The sequence below is a fragment of the Phasianus colchicus genome, chromosome 1 (assembly GCF_987193195.1).
Source record: "Phasianus colchicus chromosome 1, bPhaCol1.hap1.1, whole genome shotgun sequence".
Classification (NCBI taxonomy): domain Eukaryota; kingdom Metazoa; phylum Chordata; class Aves; order Galliformes; family Phasianidae; genus Phasianus; species Phasianus colchicus.
The window spans coordinates 70315011-70327382 of NC_143436.1; the positions used below are offsets into that span (position 1 = coordinate 70315011).

General features: G+C 40.3%; 1 protein-coding gene across 22 annotated transcripts in view; it reads right to left on the reverse strand.

The window, feature by feature from the left end:
• SHISAL1 (shisa like 1) overlaps positions 1-12372 on the reverse strand; it is an 84187-nt gene that overhangs the window by 12904 nt on the left and 58911 nt on the right. For 17 of the 22 annotated variants that reach the window (XM_090147198.1, XM_090147191.1, XM_090147176.1 and 14 more), the window contains one exon: positions 7861-9269. The exons of 3 other annotated variants lie outside the window; for them this stretch is intronic. In XM_090147198.1, the coding sequence (XP_090003324.1) occupies positions 9056-9269 (214 nt within the window). In that variant the 3' untranslated portion in view covers positions 7861-9055. 2 more of the 22 variants (XM_090147212.1, XM_090147206.1) reach the window with 2 other exon arrangements.

The following is a 12372-nucleotide window of genomic DNA, read 5'->3' on the forward strand; positions in this document are numbered from 1 at the left end:
TGTGTGGCTTTTCCAGCAGTATGAAATTTAAACCTGTTTAAATAAATGTCTGAATACACTTCAGATAGGAACACAGAACATTTTTAATGTTAACAGAATGATTGCAGCAACAATTAAAAAGAAGAAGAGCGAAGCTGTCATGGTGTAATTTGGTTATGGGGTTTGGTTTCCTGTTGTAGATCCAGTGTTTTGCACATAACTACTAAAGCAGTATGCAATTCTTAGCTTTATTTCTAGTTAAGAGCAGAAGAGCTGCACCTGCAAGAGCACCACTGGAAGCAGTGCTGCCTGTAGAATAGTTTTCTGCAGCATGTCCCTTCCTTCTCCCTCCCTGCTTTCCACACAGAGACCTGGAAAAGTGGAGGTGAGTTGGTGCGGACAGAAGAATCCAAGGGCCCTGGCAAATTTCAGCAGAGTGGGCAGGAACTTTCTCTTTTGTGGCTACCTGAGCTGCATCATTCAGCTCTACAGAGAAAAAAGCTTTGATTCCGGTGGTGGGACTGTGACTGGCTTATTGCCTTTAAATTATCTCATGGCTGTATTGGGTTGCTGGGGCATAAAGCTTGCTTTGGTTGCAATAAGAGCTTTGTGCATGTATCTGTGACAGCACATGACCCCTGCTGAGGAGTTCTTGAGTGTAGAAGAAGAAAAGCTGTGCTTGCCTGGTGTCATCTGGCTGAGGTATCCCACTTGCTATGGTTTGGTTTGAACAATCACTTATGAAGCATGGAAATTTATGTTTTGAGCAGTTATAATGCCAGCTGGATGTTGCTCTCTGTTCTGTGTTACTTGTCATTATTTGTTCACTTGTTTGTGTTTGTGCATGTTTGTATTGTGGATCCATTGCATGCTCATCTTTTCGTGACAGATACTCATGCTTTTTGCAGCTGCCCAGTGTGACTGTGCTTTTCAGGTGTGCACTTTAATATTAGATGAGAGGCAGAAAGGAAGTAATAATTCAGAATGAATAATTCAACAACAGGTATCGCACACACGCAGTGTAATGGAGAATCCTGCTGTGTTGTGTCAATGTTGTTGTGTCCACTACAATCTTAGAGTACTTCTAAATAAAAAATGGGAAGCTGGACACATACAAAAATAACCTTCACTTTTTCATCTCTCCTACCGCCACGGGCTTTCTGTGCCCACAGAACAGTAGTGACAATGTGATGCTAAGACCAGAATTTGCCCAAAGATTACCATGCTTTGGTTTGCTTGTGCAGTCACTACAGAGTCCAATTGGCATCAGCAGCTAGTGTGCAGCAGCTGCATAATGAGTTTATTGAAGAGCTGGGGAGGAAGAAGGACATGTTTGTCCCCTGTGTTCCCAGACATAGAGGATGAAACAATTGGAAAAAGCATTGTGTGATTCTGATTTGCAGCTGTTGGTCCCTCTTCTCTGTAAGTCTGATGTGAATGCAGTGCTAAAATACTGATGATGGTATGTGTCTTCTGGGAGCTCAGCCTCAAACATTCCCCAGCTGTTCTGCTTATGCTCCTCTGTTTGGCCTCCTGTTCAGTTTCAGATGATACAACCAAGCCAGGGACTCTTGCTTATACTCCACAAGTCATCTTGCCTTGTTATAAAATCATACCTAAGGAGTATTTTGGTGCAAATCAAGATATTTCCTTGCAGAAATGTACACTTGAATGAGATGAATACCCCTGCCAAACTCCAGCTGATTCAATGCTAGTGACATGGATAAGCTCATCTTCCAATATACTGACCAAAAAAGAAATAAGAGTGAGAAGCACCCAAGTGATTTATTCCATCCTATGGGAGATGAACAGCCCTCTGGAAATTTTTCTCTCTGTGTGTCAGGGAGGATGTCTAAATAACTGGCTTGGGGTATATGCTCGAGTTTCAGATGGCTAAAATGACTGAGGTTAATCCTTCTCTTTCTCAACATTCTAAATTAGAATAAATTGATCAATCTGGTACTAGACATTTTCCGTTTTTGCTACAATCCATTGTTATCTGAAATCTCCTCATAAAGAATTTACAGACTGGGATCAAATTAACTTTCAGTGCTCTTTTAGCCTTCAGCTTTTTAAAGTTCTTACAGTTTAACAGACTTTCCAAAAGCCAGACCCACAGCTCTTTTCCAAATGATCTCCCACCTGCTATTAGCATGTTTTTTTGCTACAGGTGGTGAAGGTGATGTTTCCCTCCAGCACTCTCACCGCTGCTAGTGAGATAACAGCTCCCTACCTCTAATTGGCATTTCCATCTTTATATACTTAATAATTTATTTAGCTCACTTAGTCATGATGTGGTGCAGGAAGCTCATGGTGGCTAATTACCTATTGTATTCCTGGATATTTTAAAGGCAATCAGCAATGCCTGCAGCATAACAGTTAAGAATAGGTTGTGCTTTTTCCCTGACTCTTATATACCCTCCTTCTGCTACGTAATGCAAAATGTGCATCTTGGTGCAGTAAGGCAAGATCTTCCTACAGCCTCCAGTAAGGCAGGAGCCTCCTCGTCAGCCTCCAAGAACCTTGCTCTAGCATAAGATTTATATGTGCAGATCCACTCAGTGTGCTGCCATATGGTTTCCACGAAACCCAATTGGAAAAACTGGTATTCACCTATGATGTGTGTGGAGCAGGCTGAACTTGGGATAGCTGGAGCCAGAATGTATAGACATCTACATACCTCCACAGTCCCAGGATTTAGTGCTTGCTGGTTATAAAGAATGAGTGATCCCTGGAAACCAAAAGGGCAGGGTAAGGTTCTTGCCCTTGTCAAATACATCCTCCAGTGGGGCTTTCAGTAGCCAGATTAACTTTTCTGCCTCATCTGTCACACTAAAATAACAGTACTGTAAGCACTGTGAGGATAAATACATTTCAGAGCGTTAAGTATTCATTTCCTTTCATAGCACACGGAACAGTGTGTAACTCCAGTTATGGCTAATGATCATGAGAACTGACTTCAAAAAAGATAAGGGAACACTAGCAAATTCCTTAATTTATCACTAATTTTGTTATCTAAAATCTTATCTATCATGCAGACCATGTTTGCGATAATCTAAATGGGAGAAAGGGACAAAGGAAATAAGGCAGGGATTACCCATGCAATCATTGGAAGATCAGGACTTGTAATGGGGATTGGACTACTTGTCACTACCCTAATGCTTAACAAGCTCTTTTGCTGTTATTGTGCTTCTCTGTAAACCTTCCCTTACAGCTAGCATTATTTTGTGGATTACAGGTTAAGTATAGTTGTGTTACTGCTTCAGGTATTCTCACTCTTTGAGTTCCTTTTACTTTGCGTACTCCCAGGGAAAAGAGGCAACCTAAGCAACAGCTGGCAAATACTGAACCAAAATTAATTTCGGTATCAGTAGCACCATAGCCTGGTTGTATTTTTAACACATTCACAAAAAAATTCATCGCCACTTTTATTTTCTTTTAGTTGTACAAACTATCGGTGGGGCTCTTGTAGCAGGGACACCCTTCTTGCTCTGAGCTTTCAGAGGCTTCATGAAAGAATAAAATAGAAAAAAAAAAAAAAAAGGAAAAAAGTCAGTCCCCATCCACTCGTGTAATTTTCGTAGATGTCTGAAAAATGTAAATTAAGCAAACATTTCTGTAGATTATCTCAGTTATTAACTTCAGCAGCATAAGAGAAGTTTGAGAGTTCTTTAGTGATCAGAGAGGATGAATTCGGGCCACTTTCAATCAGAATTTGTTCAGAATATTTCAAGTAAAATTGTGATCAAGATGAGCTGTTTGTATAAGTATGATAAAAGGTTCTGTGCTCAGAGCTTCAGTGACTCATCACTTTCAAGAGACGAGAAGTTGGGAAAGAAGTAGAAAATAACGTGCCACCCTCATCTGCGTGACTGATTAAAATCTGTATCGCTAATCAAGCCAGAATATAGTTAATGACTTTAATTAATTTACTGTAATTTTTGATGAAACTCATTGCAATTACTTGCTCACATGCTGCCACATGATAGTAATGATTTTCAACAGGAAGAAGACAGATTTTTCAGTGAGTTTCAGCTCTCCTGGCAGCATCGCTTTAGTGACTGCAAGGAATTGCTCTAACGCAGGGTTTGCCTCAGCGGTGTGATTAGCTCCTATTAACACACAGAAACTCCCTTAGCCATGAAGGCTCCTTCATGCATACCCTAATCAACTTTGTGCCATAGCACCAGTTCTTCAGAAAGGAAAACTGTAGGCAGCCCTTTTGCCCTTTAAATCCAAGCCCATCAGTCTCTGCTCTGCCAGATCCTCGGAGCAGACCCCTTACCATCACTGCTGTAACATCACAGAATCAGAATCACAGAATTGCCAGGGTTGGAAGGGACCTCGAGGATCATGAATCTCCAACCCCCCTGCCACACGCAGGGCCACCAACCATTCCACCTAATGCTAGACCAGGCTGCCCAGGGCCCCATCCAATCTGGCCTTGAACACCTCCAGGGACGGGGCATCCACAACCTCCCTGGGCAGCCTGTTCCAGTACCTCACCACTCTCTCTGTAAAGAATTTCCCCCTGACATCCAACCTAAATCTCCCTTCCCTCAGCTTAAAACCGTTTCCCCTCATCCTGCAGTTATCAACCCTTTCAAAGAGTTGATTCCCCTCCTGTTTGTAGGCTCCCTTTAGGTACTGAAAGGCTGCAATGAGGTCACCCCGCAGCCTTCTTTTCTCCAGGCTGAACAAGCCCAGCTCTTTCAGCCTGTCCTCATAGGGGAGGTGCTCCAGTCCCCTGATCATCTTTGTGGCCCTCCTCTGGACCCTCTCCAACAGCTCCCTGTCTTTCTTGTACTGGGGGCTCCAGACCTGGACGCAGTATTCCAGATGGGGCCTCACAAGAGCAGAGTAGAGGGGAACAATCACCTCCCTGTCCCTGCTGGCCACCCCTCTTCTGATGGAGCCCAGGATACCATTTGCCTTCCGAGCCGCAAGGGCACACTGCTGGCTCATGTTAAGTTTTTCGTCTACCAAGACCCCGAGGTCCTTCTCCACAGGGCTGCTCTCAAGGACCGCTCCTTCCAGTCTGTATGGATGCCTGGGATTCCTCCGGCCCAAGTGCAAAACTCTGCACTTTGCCATGTTGAACCTCATCAGGTTCACCCGGGCCCACCTTTCTAGCCTCTCGAGGTCCCTCTGAATGGCATCCCGTCCTTCAACCGCGTCAACCGCACCACTCAGCTTGGTGTCGTCAGCAAACTTGAGCCATTGATGACCACCCTCTGTCTGCGGCCTTTCAACCAGTTTCTTATCCATCGAGTGGTCCACCCATCAAATCCACATCCCTCCATTTTGGAGGGATATCTGCTGTAAATGGTCATATCTCCACCATCCTTCCATCTGTGAAGCTATTTGGAGCATAAGGGTACCAACACACAAACAGAAGGAAACAGATCACCCTATTGGGTAGTAAAGAGAGGTAGTTTGAGTATTTTGCAACTTCTTGGCTTCCTCGTCGTTTCAGGCAGGTACCCACTTTCCACCATTTATTCCTTTGATGCTGCTTAGCAGAAGCAGCATGTTGCTGTGCTGATTAGCCTGTCTTCTCCAATGTTTAAAGTCACATGCCAAGATTTGCCTCCTTGTTCAGTCTAGGATCATGTTATTACCTGCTGCTGGACTACTTTTTAATATAATAATATTTTTAATTGCTTGAGCTATATTTGTCATTCTCCTGCTGTTAATGTTTTAAACCAGGTTCATCTCTTTATCATTCCTGATTTTCTAAGAACTTCTTATGGCAAACTTTAAAGTCTTTCCAGAGGCATTTTTTTTTCCTGCAGTAAATAAGTTTTCTTTATAATTACAGTTGTAGATATCTATGTACCATATGTATGGTTCTATGATATCCACAGAATCACAGAATCACCAAGGTTGGAAAAGTCCTATAAGATCATCCAGTCCAACACTCCCCATATCACCAAAAGTTCTCACTAAATGATAACATCGTTCATGCAACTTCTCCAAAACCTTTTAAATTCTTGCGTTTGCTGATTGACACAAATGTTCTCTCATAGCTTAATGGACAGTAAAATGACTCTAATGTTTCTCAAATTTCAAAGCTTTTTCATCTGTTTTGCTTTTGAGACTAGAACAACCATTTTTCTGATATCTTCCTAATGATGAACGCACCGACTGTGTCTAATTGCTGGCCTTTTCTTGAACTGTGTGCTGAAAGATCAATATAAAACCAAGGTCATACAAACATCTTTTATCACTTTTCTGATGGAATGCCTAACTGCTTGCTGTCGTTATCTGCATCATGAACTAATCAGCAACAGTGACAATAGAAGTAATGATGCTGCAGATCCTTGACCTCAGCTTTCAATGCAAATAACTGCCTGACACTGTTACCATTTATGGTCACATTCAGCATTATAACATAAGATTTTGATGATTTCATTATTGTTTGGTATTCCATGGCACGCCATTATTTCATGTAGAAATGTTAACACACTCTAAAAGATCTTCTGCAGCCCTATATAAGGATTATGACATATAACTTTTGTTTAATAGTAATTCTGAGAATGATAAGCTGCTCTGTACATGACCTATGTTGTTCCTACATGAGTTAGGAAGTATGCTATCTGTTTCTTGATAACCAAAATCTATGTTTGTAGTGACTTACCAAGGCACTGAAAGCAATGAGATTTTCATTTTGTTTCTACGCTGTTGAGCATCTGACTCCTAGAAGGAGGTAATGGGTAGGAGAAAGAACTACTTAACAAATTATCGTGCCTTTAAAATTAAGTGGCTTTTGTTGTGACAGAAATGATGGGATTTGTTGATAAAACTTGTGATGTAGTGCTCATTTCTGTGTATGACACCATAGTGTTGTGACATTAAGCAGTAAAATTGCAGGCTTAGTTGATTTCTTCTAAGTTTGTATGGATTTTATGCTGTTATCTGGTAATTCAGCAACATATCTCTGGATTTGTTATAATGCAGGTGAACTAAGGATCTGGCTCCAAGACAGTCTACTTAAAATATAAGAGAAAAATTGAAAATGGAAGTTGTTCAGGCAGTTTTCAGTATTTTACTAGCTTTCATTTCTCAGTTTGTAGAGTTTATTTAGCAATTGTCTTCCGATAATCATTTCGCTACTCACTTTTCTACTAATTGCTGTTTTCTGACAATTTGTTACCGCATTTAAGTTAGTTAAATGACTTCAACGGATTATTTAAAAGAAAAGACTTTCCAGTTTCATGAAGTTGATAAATACAGCAGTCTGTGTTTGATGGATAGGCTGAGAAATAAGTATGTAGACAGTATTGATCATCCCATATCCAACGAATCTGTATGTGACAAGAACATACAGAGATAAATGTTGCAATATTGGGTTTGACTTAGCAAAAGGAAAAGGAGAATAAGTATGAAACAAAGCATATGTATCATTTATGATACAAAAGAGGCAGTGTCTACCAGTGTATACAAAGGATTGCCTGGATTTAGACTGAAGTGGGCAGAAACCTTATATACTGTCTTTACTTCTCATCAACAGCAAATTTCAAAAAAAACAGGAAAGAAAGCACACAGTAACTTATTTATCTTGAATTGTTTAAAGCAAAATGTTGAAATTCAAAACTTTCAAGTTATTTGCATGATTCTAGTATTGAGGCAAATAGGCAGGAATCAGAGCATTAATGACTCTGGGGTGCTTGGTTCCAAGTCTGTTGTCCATTTGTGCTCTTGGTTTCCTTCCCTGACATCAAGTAGGAGCCCAGGCGAAGGGATTTGCAATGCAAAATCAGTTTTATCATCTGGCTCTTCTAAGTGATTTCCCTACCTTTGTTTTCTAAGCAATTTCTGTTTTTACAGTTATGCAGTTCTTAGCAAACAGACAAGAATATTTAGACAAAATCTGTTTAACAGTATCTTTATTCTAAATGAATAAATTATGAAGGGAATGGTAGATGTTACCAGATACATTTAACATTTGTTACTAGACAGATATTCCAGGACTTTAACTCCTAGGTAGCTCTCTCATAAAAGCTCTAACAGATTATTTCATTTTCTTTCTTTCTTTTCTTTCTTTAAAAAACAAAAACAAGAAAGAAAAAAAACCAACTATTGGAGCGCTAGTTTGCCATACTTAATCTTGAACATAACACAACAGTCTAGCTAGGGGGTTGTAAATAAGGTCTGCCTTGAATGTGGCAGATTTTGTTCTGTTTGTTGCTATATCTACTTCTATGGCAGCAGCCTCTGCCCAGGATCCTCCCACTACCCCTGGAACTGAGTACTTTTGCTGTACTGTGGTACATTGCACAGATGCCTCTCTTCAGAGTCAGTGTCCCTAGCAAGGTGACAGCAGCTCTTGGAAATTACTGAATCAGAAGACCTACCGAATGTGGATAGTGTTTCAAAAGGCAGGAAGAAAGGAATTATTTCACATAGTCTTTTTAGCCACCAGCAAAGTGGCTGTGGCTTTTTTTCCACAGCTACTGTGGATGTGCTTAGTTATCTGCTAGCTTTTGTATTTAGCCAATATGTTTTTGTTTTCTTCCCTCTCTGTAAGATATTTGGTAATCACTGGAAGAGGTGTGAAGTACTGGTGTGCTAAAAAATATCCTACTTTTTGTCTTAGAGACAATGCATCTCAGAGGAACTGGCAGCCAAAGCAGGCTGCAACATATCATGTAGGGAAGTTAAAACAGACTTGCTTTTGTCTAACCACTCCAACTGCATAAATGAAATAATCACAAACTCACCCTGCTGGGCTGATAGATTTTCTGATCCAGGGCAAGCAGCAATTTCTGAAACTGACTCACGTGGCATAACATATGTGGTCACATACAGAGTAGACATAGCCCTGAAGACAGAGGCAGCAGTCAGCCTTCATGACAGCATCCCTGCACTATGCATCCTTGATGGATGTGGGGAGGAGTTTCACATCACCAGAACAAGGCAGATCACGTTCATCTGTACAACAGCTACAACACAGGCACAGGAAATTGGGAAAATACTGCTAGGCTGCCCTTTTGCACAGTGCTTTTGTGTGATCACCCTGACCTTTTTTATTCATTACTGATTATGAATATTCCTGGGGTAGCAAGACAAGTTTTTAGCATTGGTCTGGACGTTGATTCTTCAACTCAGAATATTTCCTTGTATTGCTCCCTGGCTTGCACTTAGCTGAGCAGCAGTAAAGATTTCCATGCTGCTTGTTGCTGCTTGATATCCAGCTGTTGAAAAGCCTGCTCAGGCTGCTCCACCTGCACATTCTCACATGGACCAGTAAGCGTGGAAGGACACAGCTCACGCACCTCAGCAAGGACCTGGAGGAACCACCACAATGGCTTAAGATCAGCCACTTGCAGGCTGCTTTTTTGAGTCTGTGACGGTGTTTGGGCTGTGGGAGGTACATCCGACAGGATCTGGACTCAGACCACAAAGGCCTTAGGACAGCCCTCAGATGGTTTCCATACTAAGGAAGAAATCAACATTAGTTGAGCTACAAAAATCTATACACTACATGGTGAAGAAATATTATTCTAAATCAGGCTCAATGTCTCTGACATTAATGGTTTTTCTTTCTTGTCCTTACACAACACTGCAAGCCCTCTACACATCAGTCAGCAGCTCGTATAATGGATTCCAGACTTCTTTAGCTATAATAATATTATGACTATACATGACCCTCCTTGTCTCTAGTAAATAACAGAGCAGACTGCTACAATAAGATGTTTAAACACCATGGGGATGGTTCCATCCACCATATTCTATTGGCTTGCTTTATCTTTTCTCTCTGACATCTCTGTCTCTGTTATTGGTTTCATAGCCAATTCAATTTAGTATGTAAACTAAATCATTAAATGAAATGATAAGAGAATGAGCATTACATGACTTTTTAAATTCAAGGAGACCCCACATTGCTTTACAAGCCATATGTTAATCCTGACACTGTTCTTGGGATATTTGCTTGTGCTGTCAGTAAGGACAGGAAGGAGACAAAGTCTGCAGTGTTGCTTTGATTCTTCATAGAATTCTATCATTTGAGTTGGAAGGGACCATTAAAGGTTATCTAGTCCAACTCCCCTGTAATGAACAGGGACATCTGCAGGTCGATCAGGTTGCTAAGAGCCCCATCCAGCCTGACCTTGAATGTCTCCAGGGACAGAGATTCACCACCTCTCTGGGCAGAATGATATGCAAGATATGCAAGAATCACATTCCTGTTTTCATACAGTACTATCTTCTAGAATGAAGACGTTTTTTAATTGTATTATGAAAATTGTAGTACAGGAAACTAAAACTTTGGCGTCTTTTGTCATCAAGAAACCCTGTGCACTTTTTTAGAAAACATTTTTAACAGTATGCAAGTTTCATATCCTGGGATATATGCATATCTCACAGGACTAAAAAAAATCTGTTTTGCATTTTCATATAGTATTTTATTATTTTTGAGCAGAAAGAAAGCTCATTTATAAATTGGAGCTGTTCTTATGGTATGACACCAACTATATATACATGAGTGTATTTGTGAGGTGTTAAAAAAGAATGTTTATTTTCTCAGTGGAGGAAAAAGCAGGGATAATTTTGATGCTTTAAGTTGATTTTATAAAGTAAAATCTTGCTGTTATCAAGAGGTTGATGTTATCATCAGGAACAATGGAAATTTTACGGAGAGAGTGGTGAGGTACTGGAACAGGCTGCCCAGGGAGGTTGTGGATGCCCCGTCCCTGGAGGTGTTCAAAGCCAGATTGGATGGGGCCCTGGGCAGTCTGGTCTAGCATTAGGTGGAATGGTGGTGGCCCTGCATGTGGCAGGGGGGTTGGAGATTCATGATCCTTGAGGTCCCTTCCAACCCTGGCAATTCTGTGATTCTGTGATTCTGTGAAATTCAAGTATAAAATACAAAACTAAAAGAGGCTAATAACTCAGCAGTCTTAAAAGCAGTGATGGAAATGATAAATCCAGTAACTCTGTTGCACTCCTTCACTGACAGAATGATTAAATTTTGAGAAGACAGTACTGAGATCATTTATCAAACACGGGCTACAGCAGAAACAGACTTTGAAACTAAATCTAATTCATACATATATTGCAAAATTTCCATATTTTCATGTATATAACCTGCAGATTATCTAATAGGGAAATAAATAGGCAACCTACACTTATTCCCCCCTCTCTTAGCATGTGCTGTAGGAGACAGGACTTCACTTTTTCTGAAAGAACTCCCTATTTAAAAACCTCTTCCACACACTGATCACCTTGCCTGTGATCATCACTACCTACTGCTCTTTTCTCTGTATTTTCCTGTGTTAAGTGCAGTCTGAGACATCTATGAATTTAGTTCAAGGGCTGCAAGTTTCCAAAAGTTGCAGGTTATAAGCTTGAAAATATGGTGTCTTCTGCTGTGTCCTGAAATACAAGGGATAAGTACAGATTTGCTAAGGAAACAGCTACTTATTTCTTTCATTGAGCAATGAAAGGAACTAGAAAAAGTAAATGATTTGATGGGAACTAACAGGAGTATAGACAGACAGTGGAGTAGGGAAGGGTCAGGGTTACTACAGTGATGTATCAATGCTCATCTCCTGCAAACACAGGAAAAAGAGCATGTGATATGCTCACCTGATCCTAACATACATTCTCCGCTTAATGCTTAAAAAAAAAAAAAAGGCAAACAAAAGTCAGTAAAGGAAAGTGATCAAGAATTCTTCAAAAATTACTGGATAGTTTCCTTTCATATGGCAGAACTAATTGGTGTAACTGAACCTAATATCTTAAACATAAGTACATATATTTGCACAGTTGTTACACTTCTGTATACACACACACATACACACATGTATTAAGCTGAAAACATGATCAGTGTATGACTGAAGTGTTGGTTTTAACCTGAATTGCAGTTCTGACTAAAGACTGGGAATTCCACATGCAAAAAAGCTTCAGGGATTGAAAGGAGAAGAAAAAAGAAGAAAAAATAAGAAGTGGAAGAATAGAAGAGTGCTTCTATCTAAGTACAATCTTAAGTGACACTATTAGGATTCTCCAATTTGGACAAGACCTGCTAAGTGTAAATTGCACCACATACATCCAGTACTGACTGCTATGACAAGTGAGCTCCTCTTTCACTGGTCCTTTTCATCACTAAGTTTTCTGTCAATCACAAAAAATCTTCAACGATTTTCACTCTAGATTTACATTTAAAATTAAGAAACAAGTTATGTAATAAAAGGACTGTTTCTAACATCGTCTTGTTTTCAACACAGTACTCCCCAAATGTTTCAGATCAAGACCAACACTGCAACTTTACGTGCTTCATGATATCAGAATTACCACCATCTTTTACACCTTGCTCATTCGTGGATCACTTTACTTTGCCAAAACTTCACTCTCTGAAACAGTTCTAAAACACACTGGTGCACCCTCTTC